Raw genomic sequence first — 27,610 nt, 5'->3', positions numbered from 1 at the left:
GCTTGCTAGAGTTATAGCTCACTTTGCTGTTTTGCATGTCCACATTTCGTTAATGGATGACCAGACAACTTATAAGTGAGACTGGGTTGTTGACCTTTAGGGTTACATAGGCCAAAGCTAAGATAAGGTGGATAGAAGATCTCCATGGTGCATATAGGAGAGAGAGAGAGAGAGAGAGATGTGACTTACTGGAAGTGAGAGAACAGATGATTGCACGGTACAATGATATGCTTATGATTGATGATTTAAAGTTCACAATGTAAAATGCTTTCATAGCCTTGGAGGCTTTCTTCGATGACGGCATTGCTTATGTCAAGCAGGTATAATATCTAGATATTATCTAAATCACTCTTAGGGAGTGTTCACACACAAGAGACTCCAAATCCTAACAATTCCCCCTTCGGAGAGGTGATTTGGACTCACTAGCACCATGTGATGCAAAAGATCATAGTGGCCATACCTTACATGATACAATAGGGTAATGGAGGGGGAGCTAGGAGATGGAAATGGTTGCAACATTACCAAATTTGCGGGAGCCAACCAAGTACGTGGACATCTTCTTCATGAAGCTGGCCAAGAAATACAACCTTGTGGAGCCATCCGTGCTGAGAAAGAAAGGGAGCTTGTGTTGGGGTAAAGGCATAATGCCCACCCTTATAGTGTGTACAAGCCCATAAGTTATAGTACATAGTACACTTAGTACTTTTAATGTACTAAGTGCACTATGTGTACTAGTGCAATATACATGTGTGATAGGGGAATTTGCAGGAAATTGGTCACAATCAAGATCAATTTGCAGGAAATTGAATGTCAAAATTTGGGGCTTTTGATGTAATTGTGCAATTAAGCACTCATATATGCTGTATGATGTGAGAAATCGCACATTTGGGCAAAATTGCAGCAAATTGCAGTGCAAATCAAGGGGCTTTTGTGCCGATTTGGTTGATTTGCATGCAGGCGATCGCATTTGATGCTGTGGATAATGTGCTGATGCCTTACAAGCACTCAATGTGCCTGTGAATCAAGGGGCTTTCATGTATTTGATGTATATGTGGCCAGGGGGAAGCATCGTGAACACTCTGGATGCCTTCATGTGCGTCAATGTACCATGTATGATCAAAAATTGATCTTAAATCAAGGGGCTTTTCAAGTTTGTATGCTTGTTGAGCTTGGCAAAGCAGCAGGCAAGACATTTATGCCTTGAATCCTCAAAAATCAGCTTGCAGTCAAGGGGCTTTTGCCCAATTTCTGTTCGGGACTGTTGTATGCAGTGTACAGGACTGTAAAAGTCTGATTTTCACTCATTTGGACAGCCAGGAGAGCATTTATTGCTATTGTACCTGCTGGTACAGATTTGGCACAGCTTTGTGCAAGTTTTGGCATGGCTGTACACTGTTTTGAGTGACCAAAAGGTTCAATTTCAGCTGCTGAACTTGCCGGTACAGGTTTGGTACATCATTGGTGAGCACTTAGTACTGCTGTACAGTACTTTGGAAGGGCAACAGCGCACATTTAAGGTGCTGTCCAAAATCTGCAGCAACCAGATTTTGGTGATTTCATCACATAAAGTGGGAGAAAAGTTGCATTTGTGCTTCCGCAGCGGGAGTTAAACTTTGGGAGAAAAACTGTGAGCACTTTGTGTGCTTTTGGTGCAGTGTTTGCACATTTTTGCAGGGAGTCAGGCATTGACAGGTTGCATTTTGCTATGGCAACCACAGGCGAGAGCTCTTCATTGCTTCACATCAAGAAGCTTGAAGGTTCGCATAATTATGATATTTGGCAAACCCAGTGCTACAATGTGTTGCTTCAGAAAAAGCAGCACAAGCCTATCAAAGAAAGGGGTGTAATGCCCGCTTCTCTTACGGCTGAAGAGTGGGAAGATATGGATGAGCTGGCAAGATCTACTATCATGTTGTCTGTGTTAGACTCATTACTTTTCAGCATTCGTGAAGAGAAGACAGCTTGGGGAATGTGGCAGAGATTGCAGGACTTGTATGCCCAACAAAGTGCCTCAAGCAAAGTGTATTGGTTGAAGAAACTCATAGGTCTTCAGATGAAGGAAGGGGCGTCTATGACAGCCCATCTAAATGAGTTTAATGGTATTGTCAGCCAGGTCATTAATCAAAAGTTGGCAATGGACGATGAGTTCAAAGCCACTTTTCTGTTATGCACTTTGCTAGAGAGTTGGGACACATTCCGGACAGCCACTAGCAATTCGCATGCTATGCTGTCATATGCAGATGTTGAGGGTGCTCTTCTTCAAGAAGAGATGAACAGGAAAAACAACTCTGTTGGAAAGTCCAATGCAATGAATGCACGTGGGAGATCCCAACAAAGGGGGAAAAGCCAAGAACGGGGAAGGAGCAAGTCTCGCTCCAAAAAGGATTTGGAATGCCATTATTGTGGCAAGAAGGGACACATTAAAAAGCAATGCTACAAATGGAAAAATGATAAAAAAGAAAAGGGAAAAGGCAAAGACAAAGAGAAAGATGAAGCCAAAGGGCAAAAGTGGAGTCAAGATTGAAGAAATCAATGTGTCACATGCAGGTGGCAGTGAGGATGAGGTCCTATTTACGTCTTCACTTGATGCCCATTCACTTCTTACAGGTGGTCATGGTATGCACTCATGGATCATTGATTCAGGTGCCTCCTTTCATGTCACAGGTTGCAGAGACTTGTTTGTCAGGTATACTGCTGGCAATGAAGGAGTGGTTTATTTGGGTGATAACCATGCATGCAAGATTCTTGGCAGAGGTGATGTGAGGCTTGTGTTTTCAGATGGCTCACAGCTTATACTCCATGATGTCAGGCATGTGCCTGAGATCAAAAAGAATCTGCTTTCTACTGGACAGCTTGATGATGCTGATTATGTTACCACATTTGGTCGTGGAAAGTGGAAAATTAGTAAGGGCTCACTGGTTGTTGCCAGAGGCTCTAAGGTGGACACTCTTTACTTTATGCATGCAGGTGTTTGTCACCATGCTAATGTAAATGCAACCGAGCTGCCGGAAATTTCTATGTGGCATAGCCGGTTGGGACACATGAGTGTCAAAGGAATGGAGCAATTGTCTCGTTTGGGTTACTTGCCTTCTCTAAAGTTTTCAAGTTTTCAGTTTTGTGAGCATTGTATATATGGTAGGCAACTACAATGCCCCCACAAGAAAGCTCTTGGACAGAAAGATGCTCAGTTAGAGCTTGTGCATACAGATGTATGTGAGATGCCTCAGCTTTCTTTGGGAGGGGCAAAATATTTTGTGTCTTTTATTGATGATGCCACACGCAAGGTGTGGGTTTATCCTCTTCGTTTGAAGAGTGATACATTCTCAGTGTTTCAGAAGTTTGTTGCTCTTGTTGAGAATCAAACTGGCAAAACACTGAAGGCTTTGCGTTCCGACAATGGTGGAGAGTATATGTCCAAACAGTTTCAGGACTTTTGTGATGCTAAAGGCATCAAGAGGGAGCTCTCTACTCCTTATGATCCTCCACAAAACGGGACAGCAGAGAGGATGAACAGGACCATTCAGGAGAAGGTCCGTTCTATGTTGTCACATGCTGTGTCACATGCTGCATTACCTCATGGTTTTTGGGCTGAAGCTGTTATGACAGCCGTTCACCTTATAAACAGGTCACCTAACACGAGGCTTGGTGGGAAAGTGCCAGAAGAGGTATGGACAGGGAAGCCTCCGTCATACAAGCACTTGAGAGTGTTTGGTTGCGTTGCGTACGTGCACATACGCAGGGAAATGCGCACCAAACTTGATCCTAAGTCTCACAAATGCATATTCCTAGGATATGGTGACAGAGGTGAAATGGGGTATAGACTTTGGGATCCCGTGAATAGAAAGATTATACGCAGCAATGATGTCATTTTTGATGAAACATGCATGTATAAGGAGCCTGCAAGGCAACAGGAGCCTGGCAGAGTCATCTTTGATGATGATGGACATCATGGACAACAACAAAGGGCTGTAAATCAGCCATTACAGCAGGAAAACCAGCCCTTAAATGGTGCTGAAAATGGTCCAAATGGACAGCCAGAGATGGCAGAAGATATCCCTATGGATATACCACAGTTAGAAGAAATACCGGGCATGATTTTTCAGCCTTATGGCATGGAACAGGAGCCACCAATGGGTGATATGCAGGCTGGACAGCAACCTGCAAATGATGGTCATTGGGTACGGAGGTCCACAAGACCCTCCAGAGCCCCTGACAGGTTTGTTCCAGGGGTTGACTACTTGATGCTCACTGACTGTGGGGAGCCCTCATGTTATAAGGAGGCTTTACAGAGGGAAGACAAAGCTCTATGGGAGCGTGCCATGAAGTCAGAGATGGATTCTCTGCATAAAAATGGAACTTGGAAGTTGGTGCATTTGCCTGCAGGCAAGAAGGTTTTGCCATGCAAGTGGGTATACAGGCTCAAAGTTGCACCAGATGCAAAGCCAAGATACAAAGCCAGGTTAGTGGCTAAGGGCTTCAAGCAGGAATATGGTGTGGACTTTGAGGAGATCTTCTCTCCAGTGGTCAAAATGACCACACTTAGAGCTGTGTTGGCTTTGGTTGCGCATGATGATCTCGACTTGATTCAGATGGATGTGAAGACTGCTTTTCTTCACGGTGATCTCCATGAGGAGATATATATGCAGCAGCCAGAGGGTTATGCAGTGAGTGGAAAGGAGAAGCTTGTATGCAAGCTGAAAAAGAGTCTTTATGGGCTCAAACAGGCACCAAGAGAATGGTATCATAAATTTGATACATTCATGAAATCACAGAAATTCAGGAGAAGTGACATAGATCACTGCTTGTACACCAAGAAAGCTTTGGATGGCAGTCTATTGATCCTCATCTTGTATGTTGATGATATGTTGATTACCGGAAAATCTCGTAAAGAGATGGATGCCTTGAAACAGAGGCTGCATCAAACCTTTGATATGAAGGATTTGGGTGATGCAAATCACATCTTGGGTATGCGGATACTTCGGGACAGAAATCAGCATGTGTTGTATTTGTCTCAGAAGGAATACATTGGCAAAGTCTTGCAGAGGTTCAATATGGACGGGGGGAACAAGACTAGTACTCCTTTGCCTCCATATGTGAAACTCAGTGCTATGGACAGCCCACAGTCAGATAGAGACAGGGCTGATATGGCCAAGATTCTGTATGCTTCAGCTTGTGGCAGTCTCATGTATGCCATGGTTGCTACTAGACCGGACATTGCATTTGCAGTGGGAGTGGTTTCTAGATACATGGCCAACCCTGGCAAGAAGCATTGGGAAGCAGTGAAAGGTGTCATGAGATACCTGAAGGGCACACAGGATATGTGCATTTGTTTTGGCAAACAGGATGCATTAGTGCATGGTTACACGGATTCGGATTATGCCGGTCATCCAGATAACCGGAAGTCTACTACCGGTTATGTATTTACATTCACAGGAGGTGCTGTGTCATGGATATCCAGGATGCAGAAGTGCATTGCCTTATCTACTACAGAGGCCGAGTATATTGCAGCCACAGAGGCTTGCAAGGAGGCATTATGGCTATCTCGGTTAGTGGTTGATTTGGGTTATACAGGGGATATTCCATTGTTGCATTGTGACAGTCAGAGTGCCATCTAGTTGGCAAAGAACCCTGTCTTTCATGCAAAGATGAAGCATGTGGATGTGAAGTATCACTTCATCAGAGAGGTGATAGAGAACAAGCAAATTCAGCTTGTTAAAATTCATACGGATGACAACCCGGCTGATCTGTTGACAAAGAGTTTGCCTCCGGAGCGGTTTGCTCATTGCAGACACTTGATGGGCATTGGATGAGGCCATTTTCAGCCTTGATATGGCCTTGTATATTATCATGTACATGCTGATTTTTTCTTTTCCTTTACTTAAGGGCACTTTGCCTTTAAGTGGGAGGTTGTTGGGGTAAAGGCATAATGCCCACCCTTATAGTGTGTACAGGGGAGTCACACACTCATGCCTCATGAGTTGACTTATCCCCACAACTCTCTCTCTCTCTCTCTCTCCCTTGTTCTTCTCTGTGTAGGTCTCCCACATGACCTAACCCTAATTCTCACTCCCACACAGCTTGAAGCCAAGCAAAATGCTATCCTTTTTCATGCTCCCCCTCCAAGATCTATGGCTGTAAACCCTTCACTCTTTACAGCTCCTTCCAATCCCTCTCAACCTATGAACTTCTCTGCATCGATTGGCTCCTCTTCCATGCATCCACCACCCCCAAGAGGCACCCAATGTACTCTTGCTACCTCTTGGGATCCATGCGAAAGAGAAGCAGTGGATGCAGCTGTTGCGAGGTTTTTTTACCACCATGACCATATTGCATTCAATGTAGCAAGGTCTCCCTACTTCCAAGAAATGGTTCGCCTCATCGCTGTGTTTGGGCCTACCTATACTCTCCCCTCCTCGAAGAGGCTCAAGACCACCCTTCTTCTAAAGGAGAAAGAAGCCATTGATCTTGGTATGTAAAATGTCAAAGAAGGTTGGCAAAAGAATGGTGTCTCTATCATCACTGATGGATGTAGCAATAGCCTTTCTCATTCTATCCATGGCATTATGGCCTACTCTCGGGGCAATGCGTTTTTTTTTTGTCTTCCCATGATGCCTCTCCAATAGGAAAATCTTTAGATGTCATTGTGGAGGAGTGGGAAGAAGCAATCGACCAAGTTTGTGCTGCGGACGCCATCCAAGTCATCGGCAATGGAGAGAATTCAAATCGAGCAGCAGGTGAAAAGCTTTTGACAAGGTGCCCGCACATCACATTCACTCCATGCATTGCACATGGATTGAATAATCTCTTGAAGTACATTGATGCCCTTCCTTGGGTTGCTCCCTGCATAGCACAGGGTAAGAGATTGTTAGCTTCATTACGCGGCACCAACTCATTCTATCCGAGTGCAAGAGAATGTCTCCAAACAAGGACTTGCTCAAATATTATGAAACCCGCTTCGCCTACAATTTTCTCATGCTGGAGAGGTTGACCAAGATGCACAATTTTCTCATGCAGATTGTGGTGAGCGATGAGTGGAACAATTGGCACAAGGAAGAGCATGCTACAACCATATTATGGATTAGTTCTCATGGGGTGAAGTGAAGCATATTGTCGACATCACCAAGCCTATCATCCACATGCTCCAAATTGTGGATAGAAGAAAGCCATGCATTGCTAAGGTGTACGAAGGCATCGACAAGATGGTGGAGCGCATCAAGGAGCTAGAAGTAGATGAACATAAGTGAGAGCAACTCCGAAAACTATGTCAGGATAGGTGGGATCAATATCATTCAAATATGCATGCGACTGCATTTATGCTAGATCCGGAGTTCCAAGGCAATGGACAAGAGAGGGATAATGAAGTCTTTGAAGGTTGAGATCTTATTCTTGCGAGACTAGTTCCAGATGTTGTGGTACGTAGCGCAATTAGAAGCCAGCTCTCCTTATATAGGAGCAAATCTAGAAAGTTCGGTTCTGCAGATGCGCTGACAAGACACATGTGGGAGGGCCTCTTTTGTGGGAGGATTATGGAGTAGCAACTCCAAATCTTCAACGTCTTGCCATCCGCATTCTTAGTCAGAATGCAAGTTCCTCTCCTATTGAGCAACTACAGAGTGTCTTTAACCATGTTGCCTCAAAGAAGTGGAACCGCCGTTTAACAACTAGAACAAATGATTTGGTGTATGTGGCAGCCAACTTGCGCCTTTTGGCTCAAGTTGCAAGTGGTAATCTTGACAATGAGAGCTTCATATCCATGAAGGGAGATTTGGATTCAGATTCCGATGAGCTTCCAGCTTCACCAACTCACGATGCAGCTACGAATGAGAGTTTGGATGATATTCTAAGCTCTATTTGACATTCTCCTTTTTAGAGTGCCTTAATAGCCCTTTGTATTCATTTCCTTAGTTATCTAGGCCCTCTGTTGTACCCTTGTTTTCTTCATGAGAAATCTATGAACATGGCTAGCTGCTGCTACTTTTGAAAATTGTTGTCTTTGAAGTTTTTCCCAGTTTGTACGACGCTAAAAATATATCGGACTCTTTACTCTAATTGTCTATCTTGTAACTTGTTCACAACATAATTAATCTTGAAGTTTGGCATATATGATGGTATTCTTGGGATGACGTGTCGTTCCCGTTCCAAGTACAGAAGTCCTCGTTCCCCATTCCGAAGTCGGGCCTCGTTCCCGCTCCCGCTCCCGTTCCACGTTCCATGTGACTATGCCTGCCCTCAAACGACTCCAGTGGGACCCGATGAAACGGGCCTTCATAAGGGTTGTTGTACGGGTACTTAGCTTATCTTCAAGAAAACAGTAATTTCACACATTAAACCTTAAGAAAATTTGAAAGTAAACAACGATTAGATAAAACTCCTTGGAGAAGCCTTGAGTACAAGTTCTTAGAGCTATAGAGCTCTCTTGTCTTTTTACATGTCTCAACAATCAGAGAATAGCTGAATTTATAGTTCTTGCTCAAAAGCACTTGAGAAAAGCACTTTAAAACTCACTTATAATCCAAACAACATCTTTTTAATAATAAAAGTTCTTCTCTTTTTAGTATTTAAAAAACTTTTAATCTATTGCTTTCCAAAAGTTAGTTGCATCATTCCAAGTTTGTAAGAAGACCTTGTGCTGCTATCCGGCCACGTGTCAGTGCCACGTCACTTTCTTTTTTTTTCAAAACTTTAAAAAAAAAACTTTTTGCATATCAACCTCCTGTATTTTAATGCTTCAGTGACATCCCTCCAACTTATTAATTAGTTGAGGAGTGTTAGGTCTTGTTTTTTTCTTGCTGTGGGCTTAGCTCTTCTCTCTCTAGCTTTTGAGACATTGTTCTTCATGCAGAATATCCTCCTCTTCTCTTGTGCTTGGATTTGGGAAGTATCTTGTCCTCACGGTTTTCACCCTTCACATAAAGTGACCTTGGGTTTGACCTCCCTGGCAAATACTCCCACCCCTTGCACCTCTAGAGTTGCCCTCAGGCAAGAATTTCCCAACATGATCGAAAAGTGCTTTAAAACTCATCTTTTTAGTAATTAAAGCTCTTCTCTTTTTAGTATTTAAAAAGCCTTTAATCTTTTGCATTCCAAAAGTTAGTCACCCCATCATTCCAAGCCTATAAGGTGACTTTGCGCTACTATCCTACCACGTGTCAGTGCCACGCCAAAATCGCCACGTCATCAGTAGCACGTCACTTTTTAAAGTTTTTTTTGTGCGTTGCGTTTATGCATATCAACAACCTGTACTTTGATGCTTCGGTGACACCCGCGAGAGTGGACATGACAGGATCCAGATGATAGGAGGAGACTCGAGGTGCCCCCTTCTTTGCCTACACCGCTCGGCCGGGCCACAGGATTCAAATGCCAAAGATTGAGGACACCCCAACAACAACAGTCGGACACTGGCAGTCTCAGGGCTTCCCTCCTTAGTTTCTGTCAGATTCTTGGAGGAGGTTGCAGGACAGTTTTTGGCGCAAAAGATCACTCTCTTTCTGTGGCACATCAAAGCCTGGAGGTTGGCACTTGGCTAGCCATAGGAGGTAGGCCAAAAGTGTGTTCAAGGTGTGGCCATCCACGAGTCCTAGCATCATTGTCTTTAGGATTGTCCGAAGGCTTAACATGTTTGGCAACGGATTCTCTGCATCTTTACTATGGACTGAGCCCCCCTCCGACGCAATTGCGTGGGACACAGTTGCTTGAGCCACTAAGGCCAAGACCATCATGGCATATGAGGAGGAGGGTGGGAGACTTCCCCTTCATATATCTCACCTTTGTATTTATGCAATGCAAGTCCTAGCTCTATCCACATCGGACTCTAGGTTCTAGCCAAAGATGGGAGATTTGCAGCAGGTTTGGCACTAGATTCTCCACATCTTTACTATGGACTAGGCTCCCTTCCATACAGTTATGTGGAGCAAGGCAAAGTTGCTTGGGCCACCAACATGGTAGCCATAGAGTTTTGAAACGGATTTCACAGGTTTCAATCCATGCATGAAACGCTGTCTGAGAGGTTTCGTAAAAAACTCAAAGATAAACATATATCTCTATACATAGATTCTAAATATTTACATATATATATGCCTAGATGAATCCATGAACATGCCCAAATTTACCTTATAAGAAAGTACTAATACATACATACATACATACATACATACATACATATATATATATATATATATATATATATATATATATAGAGAGAGAGAGAGAGAGAGAGAGAGAGAGAGAGAAATGAAATGTTATATTAACGCCTTCAAAAGACCAAAGTGACCTATGAGACCAAAGTTACAACCATGTGACATCTGATACACTGTCTGGAAAAGAAAAGAAAGAACTGAAGGTAAGTATCTGGCCCTACAATACGTCAGTAGGGAGCATCCGGAAGCAACAACTAGGGAGACTGGGAAGCTAATGCTACTAGTCAAAATGGGGTACATGAGTACATGGATACATGAATACATGAATATGGGGGAGTACAAAAGTGACAGTGAGTACAACAGTTAAAAAAAAAACGTTTTAGAGAGAGAGAGAGAGAGAGAGAGCATTTTAAAAGAAAAACGTTTGAGAGAGAGAGAGAGAGAAAACGTTTTACAGAATGCTGAATTTTTTTCCCTAATTAAAAGAGAAAAACGAATTAGAAAGAGAGAGAGAGAGAGAGAGAGAGAGAGAGAGAGAGAGAGCGTTTTAGAGAGAGAAATGAAATGTTATATTAACGTCTTCAAAAGGCCAAAGTGACCTATGAGACCAAAGTTACAACCATGTGACATCTGATACACTGTCTGGAAAAGAAAAGAAAGAACTGAAGGTAAGTATCTAGCCCTACAATACATCAATAGGGAGCATCCGGAAGCAGCAACTAGGGAGAAATGAAATGAAATGTTATATTAACGTCTTCAAAAGGCCATAATGACCTATGAGACCAAAAAGTTACATCATGGTGGATCTGATACAATGTGTGGATAAAAAAACCAGAAAATGAAAAATAAAGATGATACTACTGGCACCTAGAAAATGAAACTGGAACTGGAAGGTAAAAAGAAACCCTTAAAGGGTGTGAATATAGTGAGGGGGGGAGAGAGAGAGAGAGATGAGAGAGAGAATCATAATAATAGTGCGCGCGCGTATGTGTGTGTGTGTGAGAGAGAGAGAGAGAGAGACCTGTAGTGACGAGATGTATTCAGCAATTGAAGGCTGAAGCAAACACGAACACACACACGCACCTTATCTTTAAAAACCCGTCACTTTTAAAAATAAAAGAACTGAAACCTTAATACTTCAAGAAACCCACCAACGTTTTTTTTTTGAGTTCTAAAAAAAGCCTTCAAAGAAACGCTAGTTACAAACATGAAACGTTTCAAAAACGTTTCCCCAAGATCTTTCATGGAAGAAAAGCCTTTCTTGGCAACTATGGCCAACAAGGCTGAGACCGTCATGGCTTATGAGGAGGAGGGTGGGAGACTTGTTCTTCAGATCTGTCATCTTTGTATTTTCGCAATGCCAATCCCAACTCCATCCACTACTCCAGGTTCTAGCCCAAGATGTGACATTTGCAACAATATTACTCTGTGGCACATCTGGAGAGCTTGATGCAGTAAGGCCATCGAGCGCACCCTTACCCCGCCAGCAGAGTTCTTTCGGAGCATCTGGCTTGATATCATTCATACCCTCCGTGGACACTGGGGGAGGTTGCAAGGTGGCTATGACAGCATGCAGAAGCGCTGCCAAGCCTTCCTGAGGACCAGGAAAAAAAAATAAAAAAAATTATATATATATATAGAAAGGGTCCAAGCCACAACAAGTGGGAAGCTATTCGGCTTAATTCAAGCATATGATTACACGTATGTAACTAGCTCTTCCAGGTACTTGAATATTTGCCAATTTCTCTGGTGCATTGACTGTTACGACTTCGGTAAACATGGTGGCTAAGTAATCCCACCTTGTTACATAGGGAAGGTACTGCGGAAGAGATCAAATGAAGTACTCCGGAAACAAAATAAGGGAAAGTATATGTGACTTCCCCGCCAGGACCTACCCCCCAACCCAGGGTAGCTAGGTGAGGAAGTAAGATCAACACTTGTTCATACATAGGTTTTTCCGAAACGAAATGAGCCACTTCAAATAGATTCATAGCTCCGGCCCAAAATACAATCAAACCAGCATGAGCCACGTGGGCACCAAGTAATATATATATATAAATATATATATAAATATATATATATATATATATATATATATATATATATATATATATATATAGAACTCTCTAGCAATGGTAGGCATCTATCTCATTGTATTTCTCTGACCTAGTGAGATTCTTGTCGACGGAGTATCCCAGAGAAGCCATTTCCTACCTAGGTTAGACCTAGGCTAAGACTTTTGCAAGTCCTACACTTCATGCTAATGCACCCTTTTCTCCATACAAAAATGGGCTGAAAAACGCAAAAATTCAAACCATAATTCGGTTTTTCAACTTTGCACACTGAATCGAGGGCTGAAACAAGGTTGCAAGGGCTGAACTAATGCAAAGTAGGGAAACCCAAATTTTGTCTTGCAAACCCTAGTTGCACATTGGTATCGAAGGTATCAAAGCTTAGGTCAGCCTAGGGCAGTCCTTAGGTAGGGGTTTTGTGCATTTGCGGAAGTGTGATCATGATTACGCTAAGCAAAAGAGATTAACACTAGTCCTGTGTTTAAAAAACATAGGAAGGCAAGATAGAGATCAACCTATTGTATATTGCAAAACATGAATATATACAACGAACATCCTGGATCTTGACCTAAATTTTCATTGTGCATGTCATTCTATGATGCATATCAAAGATCCCTGCAGTCCTCTACATGCTAATGCCCAACAGAAGCCCCTACTGATTCACCAACATTGACCTTGTTGCCTTGACGTTTCTGGCATATGGATCCTCTTTTTTCTTTGCTTGATGATAATTATTGACACCTACAACTCCTTTATAGGCCCAAAGTGGAATAGTCGTATGCGAGTCAAGGACATGGACAGAGCTGGAGAGCCCCCTCTACCCCACCCCACCCCACCCCCCTCCCCAGCACAGATATGTGCCCCTTCCCTCCTTGCGTCTTCGCAATCCCCTGTCCCATCTCCTTCGCTCCTTTATCCACTGCCTCACCCTCTCCCTTGCCCCGCCACCCCTCACCTCTGAGCGCTCTGGCTGCTGCCGCATTCGTGCTCCATGATTCCCCCTCTTCCACCTAGCCAATGCATTGCCTGTGCATTTGCGCCAAAGTGACCCTGTTGCCCCCCTTGCCTCTTTCGCCTCTTCGCTGCCTGTTGCCCTTCTGCCTTGTGCTTCAGCCTGCCCACCCGCTTCCAATCTGTCGTCCTTTTCCCGTTTCCGCATTAGTCCCCCACCATGCCCTTCCTCGCCACCTCCCGTAGGTGTTCTTTCAACATGTGTCGGCTTTCTCTGGTCCCATCCCTTGAAGAGGACTCCATGGCAGAGCTGCTCCGCCACCCCGGCTGAGGCTGCCGCCCCTTGCCCTTTTTCTGAAGCAAACCTCCAACTCTTGACTTCTACTGCTCCCTCCCTTGCGGCCTCTTCTCTGGTTTGCAAGATCGTAGAGGGCCGCCCCGCCTTCCTGTGGAGTTTGACTCAGCCACAGCAGCAGATTGTCTGATGCAGCAAAGCCCCATCGCGATACGCAATATTCAAGCATTTTTCACTGGATGGAACTAGGGCTTCGACCCTGCATCCAACCCCCTTGCAGGTGTTTCCGGCTTCCCTGTTATGGTCTGCTTCCCCAGCATCAAGGAGTATGACCCTCTTCTCTGTTCAATTGGACAGATGTTTGGGCACGTTCTTTAGCCCCCCAACACTGCAGCCTCGGTGGTAGCCAGGGCAACTGGGATTCCTCCCATCAATCTCTATGTAGCCTATCTGAAGACTGTTTATGGCAGTTTCCAACCTGCAGGATGGTCCGCTCCTGCAACTGGTAGAGTATCCAGCAAACGCTTTGTTTGTAGACAGATGGGACACCTTGCTCATGTCTGCCCCTGCACCACCCATGCCCGTCAAGGACGCCCTCCCTAACCCTCCCCCGGCCCTGCCATGAGCTCCCTTGACAAGGGAGAAGGATGCAAGAACTTAGCACAACCCCCTTCCCATCTCGAAGATAGGGCAGCCGGTCAGCCCAACATTGAGCGCAGGGGGAAGATGCTCACCTGCGGTGATAACCAGCACGACGGCCCTGCACACACCATCACTAGCCTCCGCACGGGCACTGCCAGCCTGAGCATCAGGCAAGCGGTCTCCCGAGGTAACGATGCCTACTGGTAAACGAGCATTTATCTCCGAACCAGGAGGTGGGCAGTCACCTAGAGGTGCTTGTTTCAGGCTCTAAGTATCCAGTTCTTCTCGAAGTTCCGGTGCAAGTAGTCCTCTTCCCCCCCCCCCCCCCCCCCCCCCCCTCCCCCTCTCCCACAGGTTCCCCACGTTTCCCCCTTTCCTTCTCTTATGATCCCTCCCCCCTCGCCTTCCCCCCACCCCCCTTTTTCCTCTTCCCCTCCTCCAACCCCTCCCCCCCTCTCCACTTTCCCCCAAGTTGCCCGCCACTGCCCCCCTCTTGCCCATCAAGCCGCTCCTGATCCCTCTCGCCACAATGCCTGCAGACTGGCTTTGCTCGCCGTTTGATTCAATAGTTCTGTGATCCCATGGAGATGACAATTGCAACTTCTTGGCCGCCGCACAATCATGAGGGCCCCAATGCATTACAGCCTCTTCAGATGCCTTCCAGTGAGTTCTCAGAGACGATGGCTCTCCTCCGGGCTTGGATGATTTTCCATCGCCCCCTCTGGCTCCTAGGTTTCCCGCTGTCCTTCTCTTATGATCCCTCCCCCCTTGTCTTCTACCCAACCCCCACTCCCCCTTCCCCCGCCAGCCTCTTTTCCTCTTCCCCTCCTCCAGCCCCCTCCCCCCCTCCATGCCCGCTGCTGCCCCCCTCTTGCCCCTCAAGCCACTCTAGATCCCTCTCACCGGCACCTGCAGACCAACTCTGCTCACCGTTTGATTCACCAGTTCTCTGATCCCATGGAGATGATGATTGCACCTTCTTGGCGGCCTCCCGATCACGAGGGCCCCTATAGATTACAGCCTCTTCAGATGCCTTCCAGTGGAGGTAAGTGAGTTCTTAGAGACGGTGGCTCCCCTCCCGGCTTGGATGATTTTCCATCACTCCCAAGCGGCCACCTCGGACAGTCGCATGGTGATCTATTTATTCCCACTCAGCATTGCCCTAGTCAGAATGGGACTGTGAGACGACATCCTCCACCATCCACACTTAGGCAATCGCCCTCTTTCGGCATTTGGAAGAGGGAGACGGAGACAGACAGCTCATTGATCTTGTCACCCATTTGTGGTCCATGCAGATTCTGTAGCGATTGACACACGGTCCAAGCCCCAAACACTCACAGCCGAGTACAACAGGAGCCACCTCTCGTCCATCCTACCTCTCATGAGAGGAAGGGAATCTTTAAAGGTTTATGCAAGCCATCGAGGTCTTCTGCTTGGCATCAGGAGCTCGGGATCAACTTGCACAAGTCGCGTGGTTTTGGGTTGGATCCCCACCCCAACTTGGAGACCAATTGAGTCTTTTCAGTGGATTCCCCATGGCACCCAGGTCAGATATTTGGGATGTCACGTGGGGATTGATATCTCGCCAGAGCAATGGCTTGTCCCTCTTCTTCTGAGCATTCACAAGAAGCTCCTGGGGCACCGCCCAACTCTCCCTTGCTGGCTGTGTGATGGTGGCCAACTAGGCGCCCTTGGTCACCGTGTGGTACTAATCTCTTGCTAGGCATTCTCTCATGCACGCCTTAGACAAGTGCAGAGGCTGATCCAAAACTTTCTTTGGGCACGGACAGACAGCCAATCCTACGAGGACCAAGGTGGCCTCGAGGGTTATTATTCAGCTCTGCCATCATGGTGGGTTGAGCATCATTGATCCAGCTATTCAAAGCACAGCCCTCTTGGGCAAGCTGGTTGTTCAAGCCCTCCAGCCAAGGGGTGAGCCGTGGAAGGCTTTCCTCCTGTAAGCCCAACGGAGCGTGTAGTGTTGACAGATTCAACCACGTGTCCAAGAGATATAGATAGAGAGAGAGAAGGGGGAAGGAGAGAAGGGGATAGGGGTTCCACACAGTACACCACACTGAGCGGGGAACAAGCCCTGCCCCCTTTTCAGGAATTTATCTCAAGAACAATCTATGGGCTCTTCCAAGCCACGACCAATATAACAAATGAATATACTATCAAACAAGAGTGCCGATGTCGAGGTCCAGGCTGAAGTCGATGTCGAGGTCGGGCCCAAGTCGATGTCACGGCACAAGATATCTGATGCCAAGCTCACCACGAGGATGTCCCACAAGTGTCTCACACCGGGCTAGTACACCAATATCCAATGTCTGAATCAAGTCTAAAGCTCTCAAACACCTACAAGAGTCTTTACACCAATACCGGACAAAGAATCTCAAAAGGCACACACCCAAGTAGAGATGCTGGAAAAACAGGAGAAGATGGTGCAAGGTTGTCCACAGTTCTTTCCCCAAGGGGTGGTGGCGGTGTTCCTTTATATGGTGGCAGCCCTCCAAAGGCGGCGTAGACGACAGCTGATAGGCAGTGCAGGCGGCAATTGAATGGCAGCACATGAGGTAGCACAAAGGCGGCGCAAACCCACGAATAGGCGGCAGCGGAGCTGGGCTCTAGGCGGCGAAAAACGCCGGCGGAGATGGCAGATATGAGCTTTGGGCGGTGGAGGCAGCGGTTCTGCAACGGTTGCACAGGCGGCGCTACAAGTAGGGCAAGGGAGAAGGAGATAATGATGATGAAGATAATGATCAAGCCTTCAAAGATGAATCTCCAAAGGTGGCTCTTCCAAAATTTTATGATTCTCCAAGGGGGTACAAGCTTCTTATATACTTGATGGGGTCCTTGCTTTTGCCGTGCTTTGCTTTTGCTTTTTCTCTTTTAAATGTTATTAATAATAGCCAAACTTCTTGATTTGTGCTTTTACAGCTTCAGGGCCTTGCTTTTTGGCCCTGGAGCTACTATTTGGAAAAGTGGCATTTAGCTTTTTGATCCAGTTTGATGTCCTCTTTCCAATGGTGCCCTCAGCTATTGGTCAACATAGTTTGACTTTTTGCTTTTACCTACTTTTTGACCAAGACTTGGTGCTTTGTCCATCAACCTGTCCATGTGTCCGGGCATGAGTTCCATCATGCGAACAGAGCTTGGAGGGCCAAAGAGTTCCTCGCTCAAATTTCGGCCTGCACGCCGATGTATGGTGCCCTCACTATTGGTCAACATAGTTTAACTTTTTGCTTTTTCCTACTTTTTGACCGAGACTTGCTGCTTTGTCCATCAACCTGTCCATGTGTCCGGGCATGAGTTCCATCGTGTGAAAAGAGCTTGGAGGGCCAAATAAATACACCGCCTCGCTCAGATTTCGCCCTGCACACCATCTCTCAATGGACCCTAGACCCCTAGTGTGTGGTAGATCTTCACGGAGGCCCGAGCCCGTGGCCTCAGCTCCTTGGAGAACAGCTTTGTTGCCACTTTAATCAAGGCTTGAGGCCACCTCAAGCCAGCCCTCATGCAGTTACCCCTGATCTCTGACGAGGAGAGACTGCCAATTCTTGATTTGGAACCCCCTCTTCAAGTTGCCCAGTGCTCACTCCTTGGGCACTCACTCTCATATTGCATGGGGCCCCCTCAACACTGGTTCCGCTCAGTCGTTGGGAGAGTGGACCACCTTCTGGAGGCTCTTCCCAAGAGACACATGACAGATGTGATCAAATACCCCCCCCCCCCCGCCCCCCCCCGCGCGATTAGTAGACCCTCTTCAGGATCCTTCCCCCCGGGAATGGCTTGGCACTCTCACAAGCCATGATGCCTCTAGCAGTCCTCGGTTCTGATGGGGGGCCTACACTCGTTTTCTCAATTGGTCCCAAGGGGCGGCTACCCCTCTCCCCTGCAGAGGACTACAATTGTAGATCTCTTCAGCCGATGAGGATTCTTGGCTTTCATGATCACTACTGGGACATCGACCCTCCTCTGGCCAAGGTGGCACGCAATAGTTATTGGCGCCTATGGCTCTCGGAGAGTTGACCTCTGCTTCGTGTCTAGCAGGGTCCAAGTGAGTGGGAGTGGCAAGACCCCTTCAGCCCAGAGAGCCTCACCACCCCTTCATTACACAATGATGATGAGGCACAAGATTCAGATTCATGAGAAAGATGGAACCCCCACAGCAGCAGCAGACCACTGGGCCTCCCAGCGCATCTTCTCCTGCTTTCTCAGAGATTTTTGGAAGCGTTTGTAGGATAGCTATCGGCCTAGGAAGGTCACGCTCTTCTTCTGGCAGTTAGCCTCGCTGTTGGCACTTGATTGGCCATTGGAGGACGGCCGGAACAGTGCATGTGATGTGACCACCCCATGGAGTCGCAGTGGCACTATGGTCCCAAAGTGCAACATGTTTGTTAGAGAATCCTTCGCCTATACACGACAGTGCGGTCCGCGTCACGTACTATCCACCTTGGGCGCAATAGCCTGAGTGACTCAGGCTAGCCCCACTCTTTTCTACAAGGAGGCCCCAGGTGGGTGGGCCCTCTGACGCTCTCATTGCAGGATTGATACAGTTCCCACCCCCCTACAAGTCGTCAGGGCTCTAGTCTACGAGCACCAATCCGAGATGGGAGATCGTTAAAAACAATAGCTGCATGGCTTATATGGTGGGCTCGTTGTAGCAAGGCCATTGAGGTTACTCTCACCCCTCCAGCAGAGTCCATCCACTCCATTTGGACTGACATCATTCATATCATCCATGGTCAATGGGGGAAGCTTTAGGGTGGCTTGAATCATATGCGTAGATGGTGAGAGGCCTTCTTGTGCAGATGGCACACGGGTCCCTTTCTCAATGATCAGGCCGGAGAGATTACTTGGCAGTACAAGCCACGCCGCCCCCCAACAACAACCTTGTATGAGGTAGTTTCCCTCCGAGTGCGGCCAGCCATGGCGGAAAGCCCCCCTCCCTAGTTTGTTTTTTGGCCTCTTATGAGGATTCAGAGCATCTACATTTAGCCCTCCAGCTGCTGCTTTTTAATTAATAGAAGGACCTCTTTCCCAAGAAAAAAAGTCATACCCTTTTGAGTCCACAAAACGATGTCCAAAAAGTCATATTTTGTCCAAACCATGCCCCAAAGGTGTTCCATCCATGGGTGCATGTTCAAGGCACTTATCGGCGCCTCTAGGGCTGGTCCAAATCTGCCCTTAAATCTGCCCATACCTACTAGTGAGGATAAAAATGTCCATAAGCATCGGGATTAACTAATGCACATGACAACTAATGTAGTAGCATTAAAGGCAATTGAAAGCACAGTCTGTGAATCCAAACATAAACTATTGGAAAGTCGTCCATAAAAGCTGAAGCGTTTTACATGTAAGAAAACAAATGGTTAATAAACTGCACTGTACACACGTAAATCCTTAAGAAATTCATCCCTGGAACCTCAGAATGTTTTAAAAAAGCAGCCGAACACAAAAGTGTGCAAAACTATCTACAACTAACAATTTACTTCCAAAAATATATTACTTATCTTATGGTAGGCCACCAACAAAAGTTGGCCAGTAAACTTCCTGGATATAAACATCATCTACCTTAGATAATAAAATAAGAATTTACTTCGTTAAATATCGAGATTGTTTACTTCAATGTGCAAAAATTCTCCAACACTTTACCTTTGATTGCTTATCTTTTTTCTCTCTCATGGGCCCTGTCTGCCTCAGTTTGCATAGCCTGGAGGGAAAACACAATTTTTTAACCATCGAAGAACTAATCCACTTTTAAGGATATATGTCCTCTTTATTTCAAGAGAACCAAACTGTTCCAAAAAAAATCTTTCAAATCACATACTCATATGAATCCCCCATGTATTGATAATCTCAACTACATAGATATGGACATAATAGCATCAGATGTGGAAAAGGAAAACATGTTACTTTGGCCTATCTCTTAGTCTTGCCTTCTGCAAAATGTTAGCGAAAAAGGCATCATAGCCCGTCATCCTCCACCTGGGCAATCTGTGGAGTCAAGACTGCCAACAAACTCATATCTCCGATTGCCTCATCCAGAACCCATAGATTTGTCAGAGCATTGAATTGGTGTGGGAAGCTTATGTTTCTCACCTTGGCGCTGCTACCCTTGACTTGAACAGGGATCTCCAGGAGGTCGGTCAGATTCTGCAATCTACCGCTGAGAGGACAGACTTCAGGCTTTCTATAAGCGGGAGAGAGACCATGGTGGTTGCCCTCACATCACTTGGTACTCTGGAGGAAAAAAGACTGGAGTACAGGTATCATGCTAGAGCCTTCTTCTGTACCCAGGGAGAGGAGACAGTCACAGGTGATTTTTTTTCCAACACCAGACCACAACATTGCTGGGATGCTGTACGTAGCCTCGAGGGACCTCACGCGACGGTGGAGACGGACCCATACCCCCAGATTGTATGTCATAGTAGTGGTATGTGAATTCATCTAGGGCCAAGCCAGGCCACTTTTTCCCTCTTTAGTGAGGTTTTCCCCCCAACTATGTGAACACCCCCTCTTGTCCACATTTTAGGGTGTACTTATCTTTCGTACTTGATAGACATTTCATTATCAAGCAATCTACATCAAGTTGTGTGCTCTCTTCCCTCTTGCGCTTCTCTGCATCTCTAGGACTATGTGTGTGCATTGTTGTTGCTCTGCTGCATCCCTGAACCCAACATTTGGTGTCAGAGTTATCACGGTTCCAACCTCTTGCGCCTAAGCTCCACCTCTGTTCGTAGTCATAGTCACCAAAAACGTTTCGGGGTTTTTGACGTTTTGAGGTTTTTGAGGTTTCGGGACAAAACGTTTCGTCTTTCGGCTAAGAAACGCGGAGGTTTCATAGTTTTTTCTATATAAATACAATAAAATAGTTTAGAACTTGTAGAATGTAGAATTATTTGTAGGCCTACCTAATGCTAGCTATGCACTTAAAATATGGTAAAAGCTTAGACAATTGTGGTCACAATTGGGCAATTGGGGAGTCGTGGAATTGTGACTCATGAGAAATTGGGCAATTGTGAGAAATTGGGAACTTATGAGAAATTGGGCAATTGAGAATTTAGGGAATTGGGAATATTGGAGAAATTGGGAGAAATTGGGAGAGAGAGGAGGAGGAGGAAGAGGAGAAGAAGAAGAAGAGGTGACTACAGATTGCGTGCAAGAGAGAGAGAGAGAGAGAGAGAGAGAGAGAGAGAGAGAGAGCCCAACATTTAAAAAAACACTTACATGAAATTTAAAAAAAAAACAATTTGGTTTTTTTAGAAACGAAAAAAAATCCCCGTTTCTTAAACGCGTTTCTAGAGTTTTGACCGTTTCGGGGTTTCTCAGCCCAGAAACGTGTTTCTATGTGACTATGTTCATAGTACATTGTCCCCTCCAGGAACCCTACCGAGTGCGCTATCTCCAGTGGCCTTGTTGCTCGCACCCTGCCATCTGCAACTTCGCCGGCCATCTCCACCCTTGACCCAGCGGCTCTGTTTCCCTGCCTCTGCCTCTGCCTCCGCCCTAGGCCACTCTGCCCTCTTGTGAGGGGGTGGGGTGAGGGGATAAGCATTTGAGTGGTGCACGCCAACGCTCTACAGCCCTTCTGCATTCAGCATTGATCTCTTGCACCACTCGCACCTACAACTTCTTCGTTGATCTCACTCAAACATTTTCTATCCGACAATTTTCTTTGCTCCATAAACTCTATTATTTGATGTACACTCGCAAGTATCTTCCTTCAATGAGCTACTCACAGCCTAAAGGTTGCAATCAGTGAACAATCTATTTGCAATGTGTAGGAGAAGTAGCATTTGGTGCGGGACAAATTACTTTTTTGCAAGTAAAAATGGTTGGAAACGATGTATTTGGAATGCTTGGTGCTAAGGATAAGTTGGATGGGACTAACTATCCACTATGGTCATACATGATGAGACACGTAATTATTGCCAAAGGCTTTTGGAATGTAGTTATTGGACTTGGGGGCAGGCTCTGAGTCACCAACACGCTAGTAGTCGGCTCTACAGGTGCTTCGGAGGGTGATAGGTGCTTTGGAGGGTGATACTTTGTCTGCTTTGGCGACAGATCCCGCACCCCCTTCTACTGTGGAGCAAGCTAGATGGGATGGCAAAGATGCAATGAAGAGAAACCTATTTCCTTTGAGAAAGTACAGAAAACAATGACGTGCAGGCTATGGTGGATCATAGAGAAACATGGCTATGGCTACGGCTATGGCATAGAGAGAGAGAGAGAGAGAGAGAGAGAGAGAGAGAGAGAGAGAGAAAGAAAACACGACTCAATATGAGAATGGCAAAATGATTCAAATGCTTGCTTAATTATCATTGAGAAGAGTGCCTTTGAATAGGCTCCATACATGTTGCTAATACAGCTTTACATTTGTGATTAGGTAAGTGATTAGGTGTGAGAAGGTGGCTCCATGATTTTCTCTACCTTTTTCCCTAAATCAGCTCCTTGATTCTAGCAGAGGTAGATGCCCCTTTGACTTTTGCCTTGTGGTTACTTTTTGGATTTTATCCACTCTCTTTTTAAAGAGTGTGCACATGCCTTTATGCTTTTGCACTTGGATAAGGCTTGTTCTCCAACACTCCCCCTCAAGCGTTCTCCTAGTACACACTTCATTTGGATTAGTCTATGACTATTACATAATTTCATTACAAGTTGTGTACGGTTCTGTCCTTGAAGTAGAGTTGATGGCAGTCAAGCCACCTTCTTTGTAGTAGACCTTTAAAAGGCCCATGAGTCTTCATACTCTGCAACGTTTGCATCTTCTTTGCAATTTTCTTCTTCTTCCCAGGTGACATTGACCTACGCTTTCCTGTGAAAGCAATCCTTCTCTTTGTGGTTGTTTTTCCCACAATGCTAGCAAGGCTTCTTGGCATAGAAGTCCTCTACATGATTGTTCCTACCACAAATGGAACACTTTTTATCTTTAAAGTTCCTCATTGTGAAGGAGTTATCCTCCTCCGCTGCTTTGTTCTTGACCTTCCTTTCTTCTTCCTTAAAGAAGGCTATGACCCCTTCCCAGGTAAGGTTTGGCAGGTTCTTCAGTGTGGTGATGAGGTTCCCATAAAGCTCTTCAAGCATGGACTTTATGAGCACTGCTAGGGCCACATCTTCTTCCATATTAGCTTTAAGACCTACAAGCTCGTTTATTAAGAACTTCATCTTGTTCACATGAGCATCAAAGCTCTCATGTGGTTGCATTACAAGACCATAAAACTATATCTGCAAAGAAACTTTAGAGTTCCTTGCAGAAAGTGAAGATAAATGCACACTTATGGTAGTGCTACGTGTGAACACGACCTAACCAAGGACACATCTATTGCTTTTGTACTTTCATATCATTATGGATGTAATATACGTGGAACATTGACTCACCTCCATAGATTCTCACTCTCAACATCTCTGTGCACTGTGTCCATCTCCATCTCTGTGTGGTTTCAGCTGAAACCCTAACTTTGTGTGTGCTTGTCTTTCCTGGAGCTACCCATCGAACTGCTCACCTTCGAGTTGCTGCCTCCGGACTGTGCAGCTTCAGGCTTCAAGTTGCTCCTTTCCATCCCAACTTCTCCACCATCCCTCTACTCAGCCTCCCTTAGCGGCACTAGTGCAGGGGGGAACAACCTCCGCCCCTTTCCGCCAACTGACTGGGTGGCACTAGTGCATAGAGAGTGACCACTGCCGAGCCACTAGGTGGTGTTTGATTCTCAGCGGACGACACTCAACCTACTCTTTGCCTTAGGTGGCAAGGGCTACATTTTCATGCGGTTTTCAAGACACATCAATCACACGGCCGTCATCCATCACTCCACTTTTTCCGGCCCACGTCGTGCGTCAGCATCCACTCTTTTCCAGCCCACATCGTCTGTCACCATCCACACTTCTATGGCCCATGTCGTTCGAGAGTGTTTTTTTGGACACTACATAGCATCTAGAGCAAGAATATTCTTGCTTCAGGTTGCATTTTTGCAGGCAAAAAGTTTGCACAAGAACATTAGGTTGCCTGGCAGTGCACGTAAGTGCTTCTTGGTTTGCATGCAGGTATTAAAGTGTGGATTTTGACAACATGGCTCAAAATGCTGGAGTGCTATCCCAAGAGGATAAGCTAGATGGAACAAACTACTCATTGTGGAGTTTCATGATTCGGAATCTGTTGGTAGCCAAAGGGCTTTGGGGCATTGTGGGTGTGATGACACACGCCCGCTTCTCTTGCAACCAGCAACACCTCAAAGGGAAGCTGCTCAAGGAGCTCTAGGAGCTAAGGTAGTGCATGCTGCTCCTACGCAAGAGCAGAAAAGATGGGAGTCCAAGGATGCACACGCCATGTCTTTGATAGCCCTTTCTTTCAAAAGGTCTATCATTCCACACACTCCATCCTGCAAGACAGCAAAGCTTGCATGGGACACTTTGGAAGCAATGTATCAAGTACACAATGAGGCAAGGGTTGCCTACTTGAAGAGACAATTGGATTTTCTTTCCATGGATAAGAGTGAATCTATGGCATATCACCTCACTAAAGTTCAAGACTTGTGGGAACAGTTGCTTAACATTGACGAGGTTATCTCTAACAAGCAACTAGTCACCAACACACTGAATTAATTGGCCCCTTCTTACTTGGGCTTTCACACCTCTCTCAATCTTTCTATGAGAGGAGGTGCAACTGCAGTCACCTTTGAAGAGTTGGTGAGTTTACTCTTGCAGGAAGAACAAAACAAGAGCAAATCTATAAAGAAACCGTGGTGGTGAGATAAGGCATTTTCAGCCAAGAACAAGGGGAAAGCAAAGAGCTTTAAGCAAGGACACCAGTCCAATAAGGCTGATCATGGACAACCCTCTTCTGGAGGTGAAACGCCTGAAAAGGGGATGGCAGCAAGCCCAAAAAGAAAGGCAAATGACACTACTGTCATAAGCCTGGCCACTACATAAATGAATGTAGAAAGTGGATAGCAAAAGAGAAGAAGAAAGATGCAAGTAATGCAATAGCTGACACTTCTAATGACAAAGCAGAGCAGTTTGCTAATGTAGTCCATGAGGATTGCACATTTTTGGTCAAATGAACTAGTGGCACACCAAGTGCTACAACACAGGAGATGTCTTTGATTGCATCCCACGGTAAGGATATTTTGATAGTGGTGCTTCAAGTATCACTTCTTGGTTTATCCTTCTGATGGCCACACTGTATCATGTGCAGATCATTCTACTTATCCAATGAAAGGAATATGCAAGGTCATGCTTGTTGAAGCCAATGGTGCATGACAAACGTATAGTATGTTCCAAGGATAAAGAAAAATCTGCTCTCTGTCTCAGCCATAACCGATCAAGGTAAAAAGTATTTGGTGGTTAAATTTGCAAATAAAATGTATTTAGTCAAGGACCCTTCAAGGGGTTATGCTATAGTCACTTTTGGAGCACGATGCAATGGCATGTATAAGCAAGACAGCTATAACAAGTGTCCATATGATGCACATACAGTGGCTGCCCACACCCCAGCTATGCACCATACAGAGCTATGGCATGCTTGTTCTGGGCATGTAAAATTTGGGAGTTTGATGCTTTTGCAAAAGCATCATATGGTTGACAATATGCCACCTCTTGAGTCTCCAACAAGACATGTATGTGAAGGGTGTATTTTGAGAAAGATTCACCGCAAGCCATGGATGGAGCTATTAGAGCTAAAAATAAATTACAGCTCATATATAGAGATGTATGTGGTCCAATGCGGACACCATCCATGCAAGGACATCTTTACTTTGTCACATTCATTGATGACTACCGAAGGTTTTCTTGGGTATATCCTTTGAAAGAAAAAGTAAATGTGTTTACATCTTTCAACAATTTGTGGCAACGGCTTAAAATATGTCTGGATAAGTAAGCTACAAACACTCTGCTCACATAGAGAGGGAGAATACATATATAGAGATGTATGTGGTCCAATGCGGACACCATCCATGCAGGGACATCTTTACTTTGTCACATTCATTGATGACTACCGAAGGTTTTCTTGGGTATATCCTTTGAAAGAAAAAGTAAATGTGTTTACATCTTTCAACAATTTGTGGCAACGGCTTAAAATATGTCTGGATAAGTAAGCTACAAACACTCTGCTCACATAGAGAGGGAGAATACATGTCTAATGTGTTCAAGGATTATTTGCTTGCGAAGGGCATCAAAGATCAATGCACTATACCTTACACACCACAACAGAGAAAGGACACGTCTCTCATGGAGATGGCAGGATGTATGGTGAAAAAACAGAAGTTGCCTCATACTTTTTGGATGGAAGCATCATGTGTGCAACCCATGTGTTGAACAGGTGCCCAACAAAAGCTTTGAAGACCATAACACCATTTGAGGCTTGGTAAAAAAACTGGATTATGTGCGTACATTTGGGTGTTTGGCATATGCTCATGAGCTAGAGTAACTCCCAACAAAGTCAGATGATAAAGCAATCAAATGCATCTTTGTGGGATACAGTAATGAGAACAAGGGATACTGTCTCTATAATCTAGTGGCACACTGGATTTTTGCCCGTAGAGATGTGGTATTTGCTGAAAATTCAGTTCAGCCCATGCTCACGCAACATGTTTGATGGGCTTTTACCCATAGCCATTAGTGGAGATTCAGTTCAACCAACCCCAATTCAGGATATGCCTCAAGTTGAACAAGATGTAAGACATATGGAACAGCCAGCAAATCAGCCCCCTTCTTTGGGAGAGGTTGAAGATGTTGTCAAGGAAGAGCAAACGGCCATACACTGAGCCAAATCTATGCCTAGATGGTTGTTGAAAACCTTGCAAGATGGCAAAATTTCAGCTCCGCTGACAAGAAGCCATGCATTGAATGTACAACAAGGGGAGTACATTTGCCATGGGAGGTCTCTTTGATTCAGATGAGCCTTCTTCTTATGAAGAAGCACAAGAGAATGAGCATTGGGTGCAAGCCATGCATGATGAGATTTCTTCTATCATGAAGAATAATACATGGGATCTTGTGGACTTGCTAGAGGCAAGAATGTCAATGGAACAAAGTGGGTGTATAAAGTCTGTTAACCTATGACGGACATTGAGACGTACTATGTTTTACGTCATTAATTTAAATATTCTGAGTCATGGGCCGGGCTTGTCGGCACCATATGTTAAGGATGAAGGTATCAGTAGGATAAGGGTTAGGGTCGGCCAGCCATGTATGGGCGCCCAAGTGTGAACGGCCAAGTCACCTATAAGAGTCAAATGTAACCCTAAAACTCTCATTCTCATGTGTTGTGAATACAAGAGTGCTCTTGCCTTATCTCCTTGGTTTCCTTCTCCTACGTGTGTGAGAGAGAGAGAGAGAGAGAGTGAGAGAGCAATCGAGCACTGTGTAGCGACGACGGCGGCTCCTTCTTCACTGCGACGCGGGAATCCTTCAAGGCGACGGTTGAGCGGTGAGTGACACACCTTTTGCATTCTGTTTAAACTTCCTTCCCTGGTTGAATGCTTGCAGCCATTCGTGGCTCGCATACGGTGTTC

At 45.5% G+C, this 27,610-nt stretch overlaps 1 protein-coding gene and 1 long non-coding RNA gene across 8 annotated transcripts in view; both read right to left on the bottom strand.

Moving 5' to 3' along the window:
- The window catches only part of LOC147615653 (transcription initiation factor TFIID subunit 10-like), a 94,851-nt gene that overhangs the window by 11,991 nt on the left and 55,250 nt on the right, over positions 1-27,610 (bottom strand). For 4 of the 7 annotated variants that reach the window (XM_086778192.1, XM_086778194.1, XM_086778195.1 and 1 more), the window contains one exon: positions 19,752-19,809. In XM_086778192.1, coding sequence (XP_086634318.1) covers positions 19,752-19,809 — 58 coding nt within the window. Of the gene's footprint in view, positions 1-10,664; positions 11,191-19,595; positions 19,650-19,751; positions 19,810-27,610 lie in introns of those variants that run through there. The other 3 variants (XM_086778191.1, XM_086778193.1, XM_086778196.1) reach the window with 3 other exon arrangements.
- LOC147615654 (uncharacterized) lies at positions 19,852-20,627 on the bottom strand. The gene is made up of 2 exons (XR_015262615.1): positions 20,199-20,627; positions 19,852-20,107 (listed from the first exon to the last, which is right to left on the bottom strand). It is a non-coding gene; the product is annotated as an uncharacterized LOC147615654 (long non-coding RNA).

Source organism: Cibotium barometz, chromosome 39, assembly GCF_041138505.1.
Source record: "Cibotium barometz isolate CiBa-2024 chromosome 39, ASM4113850v1, whole genome shotgun sequence".
NCBI classification, from domain to species: Eukaryota; Viridiplantae; Streptophyta; class Polypodiopsida; order Cyatheales; family Cibotiaceae; genus Cibotium; species Cibotium barometz.
This window is presented reverse-complemented; position numbering and strand designations above follow the sequence as displayed.